We start from the raw sequence: 19,520 nt of genomic DNA, 5'->3' as shown, positions 1-19,520 counted from the left end.
AGCACAACTTACTTCGATAGGTATAGTTGTACGCTTAGCCAGAGTAGAAATAGCTCCCTCCACCTTAGGAACTGTCTGCCACGAGTCCCGCATGGTGTCAGATATGGGAAACATTTTCTTAAAAACAGGAGGGGGAGCGAACGGAATACCTGGTCTATCCCACTCCTTAGTAACAATATTCACAATCCTCTTAGGGACTGGAAAAACATCAGTGTAAACAGGAACCTCTAAATATTTGTCCATTTTACACAATTTCTCTGGGACCGCTATAGGGTCACAATCATCTAGAGTCGCTAATACCTCCCTGAGCAATAAGCGGAGGTGTTCAAGCTTAAATTTAAAGGCCGTCATATCAGAATCTATCTGAGGGAGCGTCTTTCCTGAAACAGAAATTTCTCCCTCAGATAACAAATCCCTTATCCCTACCTCAGAACATTGTGAGGGTATATCAGATACGGCTACTAAAGCGTCAGACGGCTCAGCATTTGTTCTTAACCCAGAGCTGTCATGCTTTCCTTGCAAACCAGGCAGTTTAGATAAAACCTCAGTGAGGGTTGTATTCATAACTGTGGCCATGTCTTGTAAAGTAAATGAATTTGACGCACTAGAGGTACTTGGCGTCACTTGTGCGGGCGTTACTGGTTGTGACACTTGGGGAGAGCTAGATGGCAATTCCTCATACCCTTCTGTCTGAGAATCATCTATGGCATTATTTTTAAGTGCTAAAATATGCTCTTTATAATTTATAGACAAATCAGTGCAAGTGGGACACATTCTAAGAAGGGGTTCCACAATGGCTTCTAAACAAATTGAACAAGGATTTTCCTTGATGTCAGACATGTTAAACAGGCTAGTAATGCAACAAGCAAGCTTGGAGAACACTTTATTCAATGAAAAACAACACTTTCAAAAAACGGTACTGTGGCTTTAAGAGAAAAAAACATGTACACTTTCTGCAAAACTGCTTAAAAATATCACAAATCTTACGAATTTTTTACAGCATATGTAGCAAGCCTTAGTAAGGTTGCACCACTAGTAAGAATGAGATTAACCCCTTAGTTACCAAACCGGATTGACAAAAGTCTAAAAATCAGGAAATATACAGTCAGCACCTTGCCACAGCTCTGCTGTAGTGCTTACCTGCCCTTAGGGGTTGAAATTGGGGGAATAAAGCTTTGTTTTGGCTACAAAACTGATTCAGGACCCTCCTGTGTTGAAGCTTTCTATCCAGAAGTAAAAACAAATGCGCAACTAAGGCGTGAAATTAGGCCCCGCCCACCTCATAAAAGATGTCTGAGGGACCTTAAATTAACACCTCAAGTGTTAAAAACATAGCCATGTGGTATAAAAACCTTTCAATATAAGCCAAAAAACGTTTCTCAAATCTATCAAAAACGTCTGTTTAAAACCTATAAGTGTCAACCAGCAGTAACTTAGCACGTATGCAAGCTTATAATACTACCCTAAGTGTCTGATTAAAGCTTACCCTTCCCCTCATGGGGATAATGTCAGCCCTTTTCTTGAAATATCCTGTCTTTCTAGAAATATTGACTGAACATACCTCAGTGCAGTAGAGACTGCAAAACCGTTCCTCAGCTGAAGTTTCCTGTACTCTTCAGCCTCAGTGGGAACAGCAACGGATCTTAGTTACCAAATGCTAAGATCATCATCCTCCTTGCAGAAATCTTCATCCCTTTTCTGCCAGAGAGTAAATAGTACACACCGGTACCATTTGAAATAACAAACTTTTGCTTGAGAAAATAAAAACTAACATTTTTGTCACCACACTCACTCTGCCCTTCCTAGTACTTAGAGTAGGCAAAGAGAATGACTGTGGGGTGGAGCTAAGGGAGGAGCTATATAGACAGCTCTGCTGTGGGTGCTTTCTTTGCCACTTCCTGTAGGAGAATACCCCACAAGTATGGATGAATCCGTGGACTCGATACATCTTACAAGAGAAATTAAACATTTTAAAAGCGTGTCTGACTCATGCCATTTCTAGAACGTGTGGTTGTGATTACCGTCTTCTTGCGTTTCCTGCAGATCTCATTAGCTGTATAGGATCACGTATGAGTATTAAATATGTATACATATGTAAATGTCTGTCCCATCCACTTCTGAGGGACTATATAATAGTGCTAAATATAGGTTTGAAAAATACAGACCATATATTCTGGACAAGATAATTATTCAGATTTGTCTTGGAATACACGTAGAAAAGGCAATTTTTGTATGTTAACACCCTTTGTGTGTTAAACTTGGTGTCCATTTTGTTGTCAACATAAAAACCTGTGGTCTAGACATATGATCACCGAAGCCATTGCTGTCCAAAGAATTAATACATTTAAGTATAGTACTTTTTTTCTCTCTGAGCCACGAAACTTGAATTTTAAAGTCATATTTTTCCATGGCTACTATTTGCGGTTTTATTCCATGCATTGTCTCAGCATCCCCATTCATTACTGTAGCACCCCCTCCCTCAGGCAAGAAGTCCACTATCTGTACCACATTGAAAACCTTAGAGGGGCAGTGTACTCAAGCAGCAGATAAGAGTTATCTGTACAAAGAGCTGACAAAAACACCCTTTAAAAAGGGCTCGACTCTCACACCCACCCCAACTGGGATGTTGATTTCTACCGCTCCATCTTGTTTGCATAACTTCTATACTGCAACAATATAATTTTTAGTATAGGCAGTGGCTTCAACAGACAGAATCAGATGTTTCAAATGATAAAATAAAAAGGTAAAGGAGCTATTTGTTAACAGCGTACACCAATTTACATTTAACTGTATTTAATAGACACTACTATAAAGAATATGCACAGATACTGTTCTTAAAATCCAGTCTAAAACCTGTTAACGTAGGCTAGGACACCCACTGAAAGGGGCTGGGAAAACAAGAATAGCAGACACTTCCCCTGCATATGAAAAAATAAAAAAATATAACAAACAGTAGCCAGCAGGAGTCTGTAAACTAGCGCATACTTCTGACACTGTGGGGCTTGGTTAGGAGGAGTCTGAAAATCATCCCAATGTTATAAAGAAACAAATTAAACAAAACTATACATTGTTACAAAAACACTCCCAGATGGGCTACAAAAATGGATAATCTACAAAACACTTATGAAAAGAAACATTTAGTGTACAATATCCCTTTAAAGGAGAAAACCGTTTACAGCACACTGTACCTTTAACTTTTGTTATCGTTTGATTCTGTGGTTGCCAAACTTCTTAGGTTTAAATGACATTAAAAATGTTCATGCTGGGCCAGCAAAATTGTAGAAATAATTTTTACTCCTGACAAAAATATTTATGCACAAACGTATTCCAACCTCAACTAGCAAGTATTTGTTGTTTATAGCTCAAAAAAAAAAAATCACTGATTTTGTACAGGGCTGATGCTATATGCACCTGTATAAATATATTTTAGGGTTATGAAATATCTTTTTTTTGAAGTGCTTCAAATATAAGGCAAATAACCTAGAGATAAGGCAGCATGAGATAAATGTTTTGCCTGAAACGGAATATCATACAAAAAAAAAAAAAAAAAAAAGGGCGGAAACTGGTTAATGTTCCTATACAGCACATATTCAAGCTTTTACATTATTGCTAAGCAGATTTCTACTTTTGATTAAACAAACAATACTTTCCAAATTGTATCCCTCTTTTTTATAACAGATAGTTGTATTATTGGCATAGTTTTATTTATTCCTGCATTTTTCTTTTGTCTTAGGTTAATTTCTAGTCAAGTCACTTCACAATCGTGCAGATTCAGCTTCTCTTTATATGGTAATAAAAACCGAAGCTACATGGTTAAAACACATTTATGATTAGAGAATAGCTTTTTGTCAACTAAAACCAGTTTGTCTCTTAAGAAGCTTTAAATGCAGTGTAAACGTACCCACCCAAAGAGTCGCATTACTTACGAGTTCTACATTGAACTCAATAACTCTAATTCAGAAAAGTAATGCAAAAAAAAAAACTGGCATGTCAAATAGAGCTTTAGATATTTTATATATATTTATTTTTTACAATTTACAACACATTGTCTGTGGGGAAAAAAAAACAAAAAACACATTATGACGAATATCTTTTAAACTCATAAGAAATGTGTGAGTCTTATGTTCCTTTAAATAAGGTATTAGTCCCTAGTAGAATAATAGAATTAAGACAAGTCTCCTCAGATATGTACGAAATTAAAGTACATGTGAAACCAACCACAGAATTTCCTGCAGTCAGATTATATAATTAAAGAATTATTTTCTTGTCTCTTAAATAAGATTTCTCTTCCATAATTTATTCAGATCTTCTTTGTAAACAAATCATAAACTGTCCCTGACACTAATGAGATTTTCCTGGGCATTTAGAAAGGAAAGAAAATTCTGGCAAGGTAGATGTAGAGTTGCACTGCAAGTTAAATTACAGGACAATGTAGCATTACTGGCTCGAGAACATAATCCCGTTGTAGTGCACATGGAGCAATGTTTTGCGTTGACTGAGTTTTAAAGTCCTCTATACATTTTGCCGTGTTATATGTTAATACAGCAGCTGCAAACAGGACGTTAGCAGACTTTTCACTCTCATATAATTGTATGTGAGCGTTTGAGTTTCGCCGTGGCATAGCTGTATTCAGGTGTCTACATACATGCCATTTATTAAATAATCTAGTTTTGTGTACTGGTCTCTGCGTCGTGCCTCTGCAACCTTGCGGCTAATCATTCCAATTACCACAACAAGAAACAGCACACCAAAGATCAGTGCAGCCACCAGTCCACTTTTATCATCAGGTTGAGGTACCTTACTTTCCCCAGCTTTAAATATGTCCATATTTCTTGCAGTCACACTGGATTTCTCTATGTGGATGACAGGTTTTGCTTTGCTTTGGTCAGGAACATTGGGTTGCAGAGTTTTTAAAGTAGTAGAGCTCAAACTAGATAGAAGATGGTGTTTAGTTGTAAGAGGCTGAACATGAGGAACATACGTGGAGCTGAGTTTCTTAGGATGTAATATCATTAAAGGGGAAGAACGTGTAGTTTGTATTTGTACTGGTGTATGCACAACATCAAGGTCCATAATAGCTGTGCTGGTCTTTGGGACATAGACATTTAGAGGTTTTGTAGGTTTTGGCACAGGATATATAGAACTATCAGAAAGGCTTTCGATTCTGTTTTGAATGTTCTTTACAACTGAGTCTGATACAGGATTAGTAGCTTCAGTGTCCTCAGGAAGTTTGTCTGGTACAACATATCTTACACCTGTGATTGGCACATTTTGGTGGTTAACAATATTGGTTTGGTTTTTGATGGAAACTGTACTAGGCACAATATCTGGTGCTTGAGTGGTTGCTTTTATTTGATGGCCAGGAAAATCCATGGGTATCTTCTGGATTGCCTGAGCAGGCTTAATTTGGTTTGTGGTAGTCAGGAGTCTCCGACTATCTTGATGAGCGTTTACTGACGTTGTTGCTTTTTGTTCGGTTGTGGAAGGGGCTATATAAAATACTTTGAGGGATGGGTCATGAACTAGCTCTGGATCCATCCGTTCGAGATGCTTCTCCATTCTTTCAGCAAGATTAAGCAGCTGAGTAGTGATGTTGTTTTGTAATTCAGTTGAGTCTTTGACTGGAGCATCTTTCTTAATATTTGCTGTATTATTTGTATTTACTGCAGGTTTTGGTTCATTGACTTTGGAGTCTTGTAAATATACTGTAGGACTGGGATAAACAAAAGCTGAACTTTGTGACTGTAATTTTAAGACCGATTCCTTCTTTACAGAGTTTTCAGACTGTGATGAAGATTCTATGATGTTGGACTTTTGTCCCTTAACAGCAATGCTGCTTCCTTGGTTTGCAGAATTTTGCGAATGTGCTGAATCACTAGATTCTTTGGCATCCAATTTTTGCAAGTCTATCATAGAGCCAGATTCTTTATTTGCCGAGTTTTGCGGCAATGCTATCACATTTTTTGATTGTACTACAGATCCAGGTTCCTTGAGAGCAGAGTTTTGGAAACTTGGAGATGGGCTATTATAGAAATTTAATGCACCATTGTTGCTTTTTTCCTGGTCTTGTGTTTTATATTGGTCACTGGATTTCTTGTTGGCAGATGTTTCTGAAAGACAATTGAAGAAATTAATACAGATTTGTTTAGTATACATATATATGTATCTGTTTACACACACATGAAGGGGTATTAGACCTATATATTATAAATGATTTGCAGAACAAGTTAATATTTAGTATATACTGCCTAAGAAAAAAACAAGTCTATTACTGAAAATCAGACAAGATCATGATCAGATAACGCACCAGATTTAAGATGGAAATATTGTTATATAATATATAAACTAAATGCGCTTTATAAATAAATGATAATATATATATATTGGATATTTTGCAGACAGATTCCGCAGCGCTTCCCATGGGTACAAGGATAACAGTACAATGGAGAAACAATACGATAAGACAACATTTTACAGACAAATACAGGGGGAATTGAGGGCCCTATTCCTGTGGGAGCTTACTATATATATATATATATATATATATATATATATATATATATATATATATATATATATATATATATATATATATATAATATTTTTTTAAATGTTGCTTTCTTGTAAAATTAGGCTTTGTCTCATGTCCCTGGAGAGGGAAAAAAAAAATACAAAAAAACCCTGCAAATTGCCCAAATCGGGTATTTGACTTTAAGCATTTTCAGATTTAGTTTTTTTGGCCTTTTCCAGGAAACATTGGACAAGTACAAATTTTTACACAAAACCAAGCAGAGATTTCCTCTTAAAGAACCATTTTTCTGACAAATTTCAGCCAGACTCACATACGTATATACTGAGAACTTACACGTGCTCAGTAGGAGGTGGTCCTTAGAGAGTGCACATATAAAAAGACAGAGCACAATATGATAATGGAAGTAAATTGGAAAGGCTCTTAAAGCTGCACGTTCTCTCAATTATCAAAAGTTTCATTATGACTTTAGCGTCGGTTTAAGAAATTTCCACAGATTACACCAACTATTTAAAGTAATTTCAATGGCAAAAAAATAAATAAAAAGGAGAGAAATGAAGTATAACAAGTTGAAACTTGCAAACATCTAAACAAAATCTGCTTAATAACAATTACAAAACAATCCATAGAACACTGTGCCTTGCTAAATAGGCGCCACCCCATAAAACATACGTTTATTACTAATATCCCACCTAATGATATTAAAAACACTGAAATAACTGGATACATATTTTATGTACTGCCTTGTCATATCATTTTGTATAAATGCTATCTTGGTGATTCTTGTGCTTTACTATATTCTGAAACTTTAATAACAACGTAATGTTAAAAACAAAACACAAACACTACAACCTCTTTACTCTTCTGCACTACAAAATACATATATCCACTAAATAAAGGCTATTACAATATAAAGTTTAACAGGTTCTGCCTCTCTACACCTACTGATTACAGATAGTTTGCAAGTTGCTATTTTGGAGCCTTTACCATTATGTTTTTTTGCTTGAACCTATAATGGAACCTGTATAACACTGTGGCTTACACAGGAAAATCCTTTGATTTCTTGAAATAGAGAGGATGGTGAGTGGCCATCCCATAATTGTAACCCCTATATGGGGACTATTTGTAACAGTCAACAATAGGCAATATCTATAAGGACCTTTTTTCCCCACTTGTGACCATTAGATCAGTGGGTATAGTCCCTTAGCTTTGTGTCTGCCTTAAAGTTTATATTCACGTTTGTTTGTTTGTTTAACTTACTATATTTATTGAAAGAAAAAAAGCAAAGCAATAAATTTGCAATACAATGAAATAAAAATAATAAGAAAAACTATTTGCATATACAATAGCAGATTATAGCTAAATACGACATTTAGTCCAACACTACACCTTCTCAGATAGTCAGTGGCTTGTATTACACAAATTAGGTCTTCAGAGAACCAATAAACCACAGGCGCTCACAGCATGTGTGTGTATGCCTCTGAAAAACAGTAATATATTATACTAGAAACCAGGGACGTGCAGTCATAGGAGGCAGGGGAGGCAGTGCCTCCCCTGTCCAATCAGGGAAAAGGGAAAAAAACATTTAAAAAATATTTATTAAAAAAAAAATATATATATATATTTTTTTGCCACTACCACCCCCACACCAAGGGTACCCCCCCACCCCCCCTATGGTGATTTTACCCACTGCATATATAATTATTTTATTTACAGTAACACTGCAGCCAAAAATTCACATAGCGCATCCTCCATTGTTGCGCAATTAGGAGGCAGTGAGCCTGACCGCTGCTCTCCATTAATTGCGCAACAATGATCCAAAACAGCAATTCGTTGCTCACTAAGAGCTGCGCCACCCACTGGTGGCTTGCAGGGCACTGATAGTAGCTCCAATGGAGGCAGTTCTTAAAACAGCCTCCATGATGAGCTCAATCCACTCAGCCAATCAGCAAAGCACTGCAGGGAGGCGTGCCTGCTGATTGACAGAGTCAGTGACGTGTGGTACTGGGTCATGTGACGTCGCGACTCGCGCCGGGCTGTTGCTCTGTTGTGTTCAGTTCAGGCGGGAAGAATAGGAGGGAGGGAGAAGAGCTGAGCTGCTGCTTGCAAGTGCGTGGCCGTGCGGCACTGGGGTCCCTGTCACTGACTCATCAGCAGCTGCGTTGTAGGAGGCGAACAAGCCCGAGTTGTCCTGGCCCTGGGACCTGGCTGGAGGAGGAGGCCGGGAGGACTGTGCTGTGTGCTGCTGCTGCTGTCACCTGCAGCCAGGGTGTGTGTGTGCTCACACTCAGTCAGTGGCGTGCTACAGCTGCAGTGAGTGGTGGCGTCAGCCAGGGTGGACTCTGGAGTAAAGGAGAAGAAGACTAAGACTTCACTTCTCCAGGAGGACGGAGCCGACCGACCAGAGGAGTAGTGGAGGAGCCTGAGCCACATGGGGTGTAGTGGAGCTGGACATCACATGAGCTCAGGTTAGTAACTTAGGCCAGCATTGATATAGGTGAAGTCTGTGTGAGGGAGAGGGTCACAGAGACACAGACTGACAGTATATTTAATAATATATACTAGTTTAGTAATATATCACTGACTGGATGACTGAGGAATGTGCTGCAGACAAAGTGCAGATAGTGCCTATGTGAGTGCTGTGATAGCATATGGATCATTATATAACAACTAATCTGTTTTTGTGTAGCAGTTCTTAATTTGATGCACTTATAAGTTTTTGTAATACAAAACTCTGCAATATATTTTTTAGTTTACAAAGCAAGTATGTGTGTGCCTAATGGATAATTATATAAGCACTTATATGAAGCATTTATTAATTTGATCCTTGAAATGATGCTAATATTATTATTTTTATTATTACAAGTTGTTTTTTTTTTATAAATGTGCCTTTTTTAATTGCAAACTCTACAATACTTTTTAAATTTGAAAAACATTGCAGCTTAATTTTCACATAATCCCATTTATGTATTCACTGACATTATTTATGTAATTGTGTCCACCATTAAAATATATTTTACATTTATAAATAACCACAAAAGTCTTAGCTTGGCAAATATATATATATATATATATATATATGTGTGTGTGTGTGTGTGTGTGTGTGTGTACTAAAAACATATTCTTGAGTTTTTTCATTAAAAAAGGATATGTCTATAAAAAGAAACTTATAATAATAATAATAATAATAATAATAATATGTGCTGCTTTTACTGTTTGGATAAAGAAGGGGTAAAGGGAACAGACCAGAGGGAAGCACACCAGTCAAAAACAAATAAAGCATCATCTGCTAAAACTATTACAACAGAACTTCCTGTTGGTGGCTGATCCCTGAAAATGAAGATACTCTGCAGTGTGATATGGAGATACTGACTGTCACTTTATAAAGCAAGACTATAGCTGAAAAAACACTTTCTACAGTTTGACACCTGTATTGTTCTTTTCAATGGTGTGAACCTCTGTCTTTCCCCTCTGTCTCTCTCTCTTCTCTCTCTCCCCTCTGTCTCTCTCTCTCTCTCTCTCTCCCCCCTCTGTCTCTCTCTATCTCTCTCCCCCCTCTGTCTCTCTCTCCCTCCCCCCCCTCTCTCTCTCCCCCCTCTGTCTCTCTCTCTTGCCTCTGTCTCCTGTAGCTATAGTATTTAATTTAAACCAGTGATTCCTTAGGTGTATGTTGGACAACAAGTAATTTATTAATGCTCCCATTTATATGTGCTGTTTTGTTTCAGATATTTAAAATAGATTGTAGACTATTAGCATTTGATAGACACTTAAAATATTACTTAAACATTCAGTGGTGTCTCCCCCTTTCAGTGGTCCCTCTTCCCCCCCCCTTGTGTGTCTCTCTCCTCTCTCTCTCTCTATTCATCTCTCTTTCTCTATCCATCTGTTTCTCTATCCCTCTCTCTCCATCTCTCTCCCTGTCTCTCCCACTCCCTCTGTCTCTCTCCTTATGTGTCGTTCTCCCCCATGGTCTCTTTCTCTCTCTCCGTCTCTCCCCCTCCCCCTCTGACTCTCTCATCCCTTATGTGTCTCTCTAACCCTCTGTGTGTGATTGTGTCTCTCTCTCTAACCCTCTGTGTGTGATTGTGTCTCTCTCTCTTTCTCTCTCTCTAACCCTCTGTGTCTCTCTTATCTGGCAATAGTTTCTGTTACAATCCTTTAGACTAAAATCAGATGTTTACCAAGTTGACCAGTTTTCCAAGACACCATTTAAAGGGACATGAAACCCATATGTTTTATTTCATGATTTAGAAAGAGCATGCAATTTTAAATAACTTTCCAATTTACATCTAATATCTAATTTTCTTCATTCTTTTGATATCCTTTGTTGAAAATCATATCTAAATATGCTCAGTAGCTGCTGATTGGTGGCTGCACATAGATACCTCATGTGATTGGCTCACCCATGTGCATTGCTATTTCTTCAACAAAGGATATCTAAAGAATGAAGGCGTATCCTAGCCACTGCCTCAGCCTCACCAGCCTCTGACGTCACCGCACGTCACTGCTAGAAACATTTTTGCTAATCCTTTAAAAATAATAATTACAATCTAATAAGATGAAACACTACAACTTTCATTTTCAGCAAAACAAAACTAAGAAAAAGATATAAAAAAAAAAAAAAAAAAGCTGGTTTTGGGTAGTAAACAAATTAGTGTTTCACAACCCTTTCCTATCCTATGCAAATCATCAGCTTTCCTAGAATCTCTTTATAGGATCACAGCTGGAAAGAAGAAGGGGGAGGATGAATCAACATAAATGCAGCCAGCATAACACATGCAGTCACCAGGCAGAGAGTGCACTGCTTTTTGTGTATTGTGCATTTATACACACAGTAACAGGGCAACAGCTAGAAAAGCACATGCATTTATACACACAGTAACAGGGCAACAGCTAGAAAAGCATGTGCATTTATACACACACAGTAACAGGGCAACAGCGAGAAAAGCATGTGCATTTATACACACACAGTAACAGGGCAACAGCGAGAAAAGCATGTGCATTTATACACACACAGTAACAGGGCAACAGCTAGAAAAGCACGTGCATTTATACACACAGTAACAGGGCAACAGCTAGAAAAGCATGTGCATTTATACACGCAGTAACAGGGCAACAGCTAGAAAAGCACGTGCATTTATACACGCAGTAACAGGGCAACAGCTAGAAAAGCACGTGCATTTATACACGCAGTAACAGGGCAACAGCTAGAAAAGCACGTGCATTTATACACGCAGTAACAGGGCAACAGCTAGAAAAGCACGTGCATTTATACACGCAGTAACAGGGCAACAGCTAGAAAAGCACGTGCATTTATACACGCAGTAACAGGGCAACAGCTAGGAAAGCACGTGCATTTATACACGCAGTAACAGGGCAACAGCTAGAAAAGCACATGCTTCTTGTGTATTGTGCATTTATACACACAGTAACAGGGCAACAGCTAGAAAAGCATGTGCTTCTTGTGTATTGTGCATTTATACACACAGTAACAGGGCAACAGCTAGAAAAGCACGTGCATTTATACACACAGTAACAGGGCAACAGCTAGAAAAGCACGTGCATTTATACACGCAGTAACAGGGCAACAGCTAGGAAAGCACGTGCATTTATACACGCAGTAACAGGGCAACAGCTAGAAAAGCACATGCTTCTTGTGTATTGTGCATTTATACACACAGTAACAGGGCAACAGCTAGAAAAGCACGTGCATTTATACACACAGTAACAGGGCAACAGCTAGAAAAGCCCGTGCATTTATACACGCAGTAACAGGGCAACAGCTAGAAAAACATAATTTATGCTTACCTGATAAATTCCTTTCTTCTGTTGTGTGATCAGTCCACGGGTCATCATTACTTCTGGGATATTATCTGCTCCCCTACAGGAAGTGCAAGAGGATTCACCCAGCAGAGTTGCTATATAGCTCCTCCCCTCTACGTCACCTCCAGTCATTCGACCAAAGACCAACGAGAAAGGAGAAGCCAAGGGTGTAGTGGTGACTGGAGTATAATTTAAAAAATATTTACCTGCCTTAAAAAACAGGGCGGGCCGTGGACTGATCACACAACAGAAGAAAGGAATTTATCAGGTAAGCATAAATTATGTTTTCTTCTGTTATGTGTGATCAGTCCACGGGTCATCATTACTTCTGGGATACCAATACCAAAGCAAAAGTACACGGATGACGGGAGGGATAGGCAGGCTCATTATACAGAAGGAACCACTGCCTGAAGAACCTTTCTCCCAAAAATAGCCTCCGAAGAAGCAAAAGTGTCAAATTTGTAAAATTTGGAAAAAGTATGAAGCGAAGACCAAGTTGCAGCCTTGCAAATCTGTTCAACAGAGGCCTCATTCTTAAAGGCCCAAGTGGAAGCCACAGCTCTAGTAGAATGAGCTGTAATTCTTTCAGGAGGCTGCTGTCCAGCAGTCTCATAGGCTAAACGTATTATGCTAAGAAGCCAAAAAGAGAGAGAGGTAGCAGAAGCTTTTTGACCTCTCCTCTGTCCAGAATAAACGACAAACAGGGAAGAAGTTTGGCGAAAATCTTTAGTTGCCTGCAAGTAGAACTTGAGGGCACGAACTACATCCAGATTGTGTAGAAGACGTTCCTTCTTTGAAGAAGGATTTGGACACAAGGATGGAACAACAATCTCTTGATTGATATTCCTGTTAGAGACAACCTTAGGTAAGAACCCAGGTTTAGTACGCAGAACTACCTTGTCTGAGTGAAAGATCAGATAAGGAGAATCACAATGTAGGGCTGATAACTCAGAGACTCTTCGAGCCGAGGAAATAGCCATTAAAAATAGAACTTTCCAAGATAACAATTTTATATCAATGGAATGAAGGGGTTCAAACGGAACACCCTGTAAAACGTTAAGAACTAAGTTTAAACTCCATGGCGGAGCAACAGTTTTAAACACAGGCTTGATCCTAGCTAAAGCCTGACAAAAGGCCTGGATGTCTGAATTTTCTGACAGACGCCTGTGGAACAAGATGGACAGAGCTGAGATCTGTCCCTTTAATGAGCTAGCCGATAAACCCTTTTCTAAACCTTCTTGTAGAAAAGACAATATCCTAGGAATCCTAACCTTACTCCAGGAGTAATCTTTGGATTCACACCAGTATAGGTATTTACGCCATATTTTATGGTAAATCTTTCTGGTAACAGGCTTCCTAGCCTGTATCAGGGTATCAATAACCGACTCAGAAAAACCACGTTTTGATAAAATCAAGCGTTCAATTTCCAAGCAGTCAGCTTCAGAGAAGTTAGACTTTGATGTTTGAATGGACCCTGAATCAGAAGGTCCTGTCTTAGAGGTAGAGACCAAGGCGGACAGGATGACATGTCCACTAGATCTGCATACCAAGTCCTGCGCGGCCATGCAGGCGCTATTAGAATCACTGATGCTCTCTCCTGTTTGATTTTGGCAATCAATCGAGGAAGCAGCGGGAAGGGTGGAAACACATAAGCCATCCTGAAGTTCCAAGGTGCTGTCAAAGCATCTATCAGAACCGCTCCCGGATCCCTGGATCTGGATCCGTAGCGAGGAAGTTTGGCGTTCTGGCGAGACGCCATGAGATCTATCTCTGGTTTGCCCCAACGTTGAAGTATTTGGGCAAAGACCTCCGGATGAAGTTCCCACTCCCCCGGATGAAGAGTCTGGCGACTCAAGAAATCCGCCTCCCAGTTCTCCACTCCCGGGATGTGGATTGCTGACAGGTGGCAAGAGTGAGACTCTGCCCAGCGAATTATCTTTGATACTTCTATCATTGCTAGGGAGCTTCTTGTCCCTCCCTGATGGTTGATGTAAGCTACAGTCGTGATGTTGTCCGACTGAAACCTGATGAACCCCCGAGTCTTTAACTGGGGCCAAGCTAGAAGGGCATTGAGAACTGCTCTCAATTCCAGAATGTTTATTGGCAGGAGACTTTCCTCCTGACTCCATTGTCCCTGAGCCTTCAGAGAATTCCAGACAGCGCCCCAACCTAGAAGGCTGGCGTCTGTTGTTACAATTGTCCAGTCCGGCCTGCTGAACGGCATCCCCCTGGACAGATGTGGCCGAGAAAGCCACCATAGAAGAGAGTTTCTGGTCTCTTGATCCAGATTCAGAGTGGGGGACAAATCTGAGTAATCCCCATTCCACTGACTCAGCATGCACAATTGCAGCGGTCTGAGATGTAGGCGTGCAAAGGGTACTATGTCCATTGCTGCTACCATTAAGCCGATCACCTCCATGCATTGAGCTACTGACGGGAGTTGAATGGAATGAAGGACACGGCATGCATTTAGAAGCTTTGTTAATCTGTCCTCTGTCAGATAAATCTTCATTTCTACAGAATCTATAAGAGTCCCCAAGAATGGAACTCTTGTGAGAGGCAAGAGAGAACTCTTCTTTTCGTTCACTTTCCATCCATGCGACCTTAGAAATGCCAGAACTAACTCTGTATGAGACTTGGCAGTTTGAAAGCTTGAAGCTTGTATCAGAATGTCGTCTAGGTACGGAGCTACCGAAATTCCTCGCGGTCTCAGAACCGCTAGAAGGGCACCCAGAACCTTTGTGAAGATTCTTGGAGCCGTAGCCAATCCGAATGGAAGGGCTACAAACTGGTAATGCCTGTCTAAGAAGGCAAACCTTAGATACCGGTAATGATCTTTGTGAATCGGTATGTGAAGATAAGCATCCTTTAAATCCACTGTGGTCATGTACTGACCCTTTTGGATCATGGGTAAGATTGTCCGAATAGTTTCCATTTTGAACGATGGAACTCTTAGGAATTTGTTTAGGATCTTTAAATCCAAGATTGGCCTGAAAGTTCCCTCTTTTTTGGGAACCACAAACAGGTTTGAGTAAAACCCTTGTCCTTGTTCCGACCGCGGAACCGGATGGATCACTCCCATTAATAATAGATCTTGTACACAGCGTAGAAACGCGTCTTTCTTTATTTGGTTTGTTGACAACCTTGACAGATGAAATCTCCCTCTTGGGGGAGATAATTTGAAGTCTAGAAGGTATCCCTGAGAGATGATCTCTAGCGCCCAGGGATCCTGGACATCTCTTGCCCAAGCCTGGGCGAAGAGAGAGAGTCTGCCCCCCACTAGATCCGGTCCCGGATCGGGGGCCCTCGGTTCATGCTGTCTTAGGGGCAGCAGCAGGTTTTCTGGCCTGCTTGCCCTTATTCCAGGACTGGTTAGGTTTCCAGCCTTGTCTGTAACGAGCAACAGCTCCTTCCTGTTTTGGTGCAGTGGAAGTTGATGCTGCACCTGCTTTGAAATTCCGAAAGGGACGAAAATTAGACTGTCTAGCCTTAGCTTTGGCTTTGTCTTGAGGTAGAGCGTGGCCCTTACCTCCTGTAATGTCAGCGATAATTTCTTTCAAACCGGGCCCAAATAAAGTTTGCCCCTTGAAAGGTATATTAAGTAATTTGGACTTAGAAGTTACATCAGCCGACCAGGATTTTAGCCACAGCGCCCTACGTGCCTGAATGGCGAATCCTGAATTCTTAGCCGTAAGTTTGGTTAAATGTACTACGGCCTCCGAAATGAATGAATTAGCTAGTTTAAGGACTCTAAGCCTGTCCGTAATGTCGTCCAGCGTAGCGGAACTAAGGTTCTCTTCCAGAGACTCAATCCAAAATGCTGCCGCAGCCGTAATCGGCGCGATGCATGCAAGGGGTTGCAATATAAAACCTTGTTGAACAAACATTTTCTTAAGGTAACCCTCTAATTTTTTATCCATAGGATCTGAAAAAGCACAGCTATCCTCCACCGGGATAGTGGTGCGCTTAGCTAAAGTAGAAACTGCTTCCTCCACCTTAGGGACCGTTTGCCATAAGTCCCGTGTGGTGGCGTCTATTGGAAACATCTTTCTAAATATTGGAGGGGGTGAGAACGGCACACCGGGTCTATCCCACTCCTTAGTAACAATTTCAGTTAATCTCTTAGGTATAGGAAAAACGTCAGTACTCGCCGGTACCGCAAAGTATTTATCCAACCTACACATTTTCTCTGGTATTGCAACGGTGTTACAATCGTTAAGAGCCGCTAAGACCTCCCCTAGTAATACACGGAGGTTTTCCAATTTAAATTTAAAGTTTGAAATATCTGAATCCAATCTGCTTGGATCAGAACCGTCACCTACAGAATGAAGCTCTCCGTCCTCATGCTCTGCAAGCTGTGACGCAGTATCAGACATGGCCCTAGAATTATCAGCGCACTCTGTTCTCACCCCAGAGTGATCACGCTTGCCTCTTAGTTCTGGTAACTTAGCCAAAACTTCAGTCATAACAGTAGCCATATCATGTAATGTTATCTGTAATGGCTGCCCAGATGTACTAGGCGCCATAATATCACGCACCTCCCGGGCGGGAGACGCAGGTACTGACACGTGAGGCGAGTTAGACGGCATAACTCTCCCCTCGCTATTTGGTGAAATTTGTTCAATTTGTACAGATTGGCTTTTATTTAAAGTAGCATCAATACAGTTAGTACATAAATTTCTATTGGGCTCCACCTTGGCATTGGAACAAATGACACAGGTATCTTCCTCTGAATCAGACATGTTTAACACACTAACAATAAACATGCAACTTGGTTACAATCTTATTTAACAAAAACGTACTGTGCCTCAAAGAAGCACTAAACGATTAAATGACAGTTGAAATAATGAACTGAAAAACAGTTATAGCATCACTCTTTAAAAACAACACAACTTGTTAGCAAAGGTTTGTTCCCATTAGTAAAGTAACACTAATTAAATTTTAAACATAAAAATCACAGAGCAACGTTTTAAAACACAGTCACTACATAAGTCTCACAGCTCTGCTGAGAGAATCTACCTCCCTTCAAAGAAGTTTGAAGACCCCTGAGTTCTGTTAGAGATGAACCGGATCATGCAGAAAATACAAGAGTAACTGACTGGAAATTTTTGATGCGTAGCAAAGAGCGCCAAAAACGGCCCCTCCCCCTCACACACAGCAGTGAGAGAGAAACGAAACTGTCATAATCAAAACAAGCAAACTGCCAAGTGGAAAAATAATGCCCAAATATTTATTCACTCAGTACCTCAGAAATGCAAACGATTCTACATTCCAGCAAAAACGTTTAACATGAATTAAATACCTATTAAAAGGTTTAATGTACTTTTACAGAGTAATTCCGGTGAAATACCATCCCCAGAATACTGAAGTGTAGAGTATACATACATGTCATTATAACGGTATGGCAGGATTTTCTCATCAATTCCATTCAGAAAATAAAAACTGCTACATACCTCAATGCAGATTCAACTGCCCGCTGTCCCCTGATCAGAAGCTTTTACCTCCCTCAGATGGCCGAGAAACAGCAATATGATCTTAACTACTCCGGTTAAAATCATAAGAAAATCTCTGGTAGATTCTTCTTCAAACTCTGCCAGAGAAGTAATAACACGCTCCGGTGCTATTGTAAAATAAACTTTTGATTGAAGTTATAAAAACTAAGTATAATCACCATAGTCCTCTCACACCTCCTATCTAGTCTTTGGGTGCAAGAGAATGACTGGAGGTGACGTAGAGGGGAGGAGCTATATAGCAACTCTGCTGGGTGAATCCTCTTGCACTTCCTGTAGGGGAGCAGATAATATCCCAGAAGTAATGATGACCCGTGGACTGATCACACATAACAGAAGAAAGCACGTGCATTTATACACGCAGTAACAGGGCAACAGCTAGAAAAGCACGTGCATTTAAACACGCAGTAACAGGGCAACAGCCAGAAAAGCACGTGCATTTATACACGCAGTAACAGGGCAACAGCTAGAAAAGCACATGCTTCTTGTGTATTGTGCATTTATACACACAGTAACAGGGCAACAGCTAGAAAAGCACGTGCATTTATACACGCAGTAACAGGGCAACAGCTAGAAAAGCACATGCATTTATACACGCAGTAACAGCTAGAAAAAAAAGCACGTGCATTTATACACGCAGTAACAGGGCAACAGCTAGAAAAGCACGTGCATTTATACACGCAGTAACAGGGCAACAGCTAGAAAAGCACGTGCATTTATACACGCAGTAACAGGGCAACAGCTAGGAAAGCACGTGCATTTATACACGCAGTAACAGCTAGAAAAAAAAGCACGTGCATTTATACACGCAGTAACAGGGCAACAGCTAGAAAAGCACATGCTTCTTGTGTATTGTGCATTTATACACACAGTAAGAGGGCAACAGCTAGAAAAGCACGTGCATTTATACACACAGTAAGAGGGCAACAGCTAGAAAAGCACGTGCACACAAAGGACTGGAACGAATCAGTAGAGCAAAAGTCAATGAATTAGGGAAAAAGACCCACAGCACATAAATATATACATAAGGTTGATAGATGAAGCAGATTTAAAAAACACTTTACTGGGAAATGACAATATAAGCATTATCAGAACCCAGGGACTCACGCCATGTTCCAAAATCCCTCCCCCTTTTCTCCTCGTGTTAGCTTTAAAAAGGAACTGTAAACACTGAGAATTTTATGTAAAATGTTTAGTTCTACTGTGTGAATCTTGCACATGCTCAGTAGGTGCTGGTGCCTAAGTCTGCATATAAAAAGATTTAGATAATGGAAGTGAATTGGAAAGTTGTTCAAAATTAAACTATCATGATTCAGACAGAGTACAAAATGTTAATTTTAGTGTTACGCAATAAAACTTTGCAATATACTTTCATTATGTATTTAACCCCTTTTCAAATCATGTCCAATTTGCAGAACTTAAAATGCAATAAGTCTGCTACATATTAGTCCCTAATTGGATTGAACTAACGACAACTGCAAAACATATACTGTATACTAAACTTTATGACCGTGGCTAGCCTGGTTGTCTGCAGACTAAAGCCTGGATTGGCTCCTCCAAATAAGGCAAATGGTGGGTGGCGTTTGCCTATTAAAAAAACAACTGCAGAAAAATTCCATGCTCTGGAGAGGATCCGGGGGAGGAGCATGTGTGGAAGG

At 40.0% G+C, this 19,520-nt stretch overlaps 1 protein-coding gene across 3 annotated transcripts in view; it reads right to left on the bottom strand.

Annotated features, from left to right (window-relative positions):
* Positions 1-4,001: 4,001 nt before the first annotated feature.
* MANSC1 (MANSC domain containing 1) overlaps positions 4,002-19,520 on the bottom strand; it is a 96,202-nt gene continuing 80,683 nt past the window's right edge. For all 3 annotated transcript variants that reach the window (XM_053718914.1, XM_053718915.1, XM_053718913.1), the window contains one exon: positions 4,002-6,110. In XM_053718914.1, the coding sequence (XP_053574889.1) occupies positions 4,630-6,110 (1,481 nt within the window). In that variant the 3' untranslated portion in view covers positions 4,002-4,629. The remainder of the gene's footprint in view (positions 6,111-19,520) is intronic.

The sequence above is a fragment of the Bombina bombina genome, chromosome 6 (assembly GCF_027579735.1).
Source record: "Bombina bombina isolate aBomBom1 chromosome 6, aBomBom1.pri, whole genome shotgun sequence".
Taxonomy (NCBI): Eukaryota; Metazoa; Chordata; class Amphibia; order Anura; family Bombinatoridae; genus Bombina; species Bombina bombina.
This window is presented reverse-complemented; position numbering and strand designations above follow the sequence as displayed.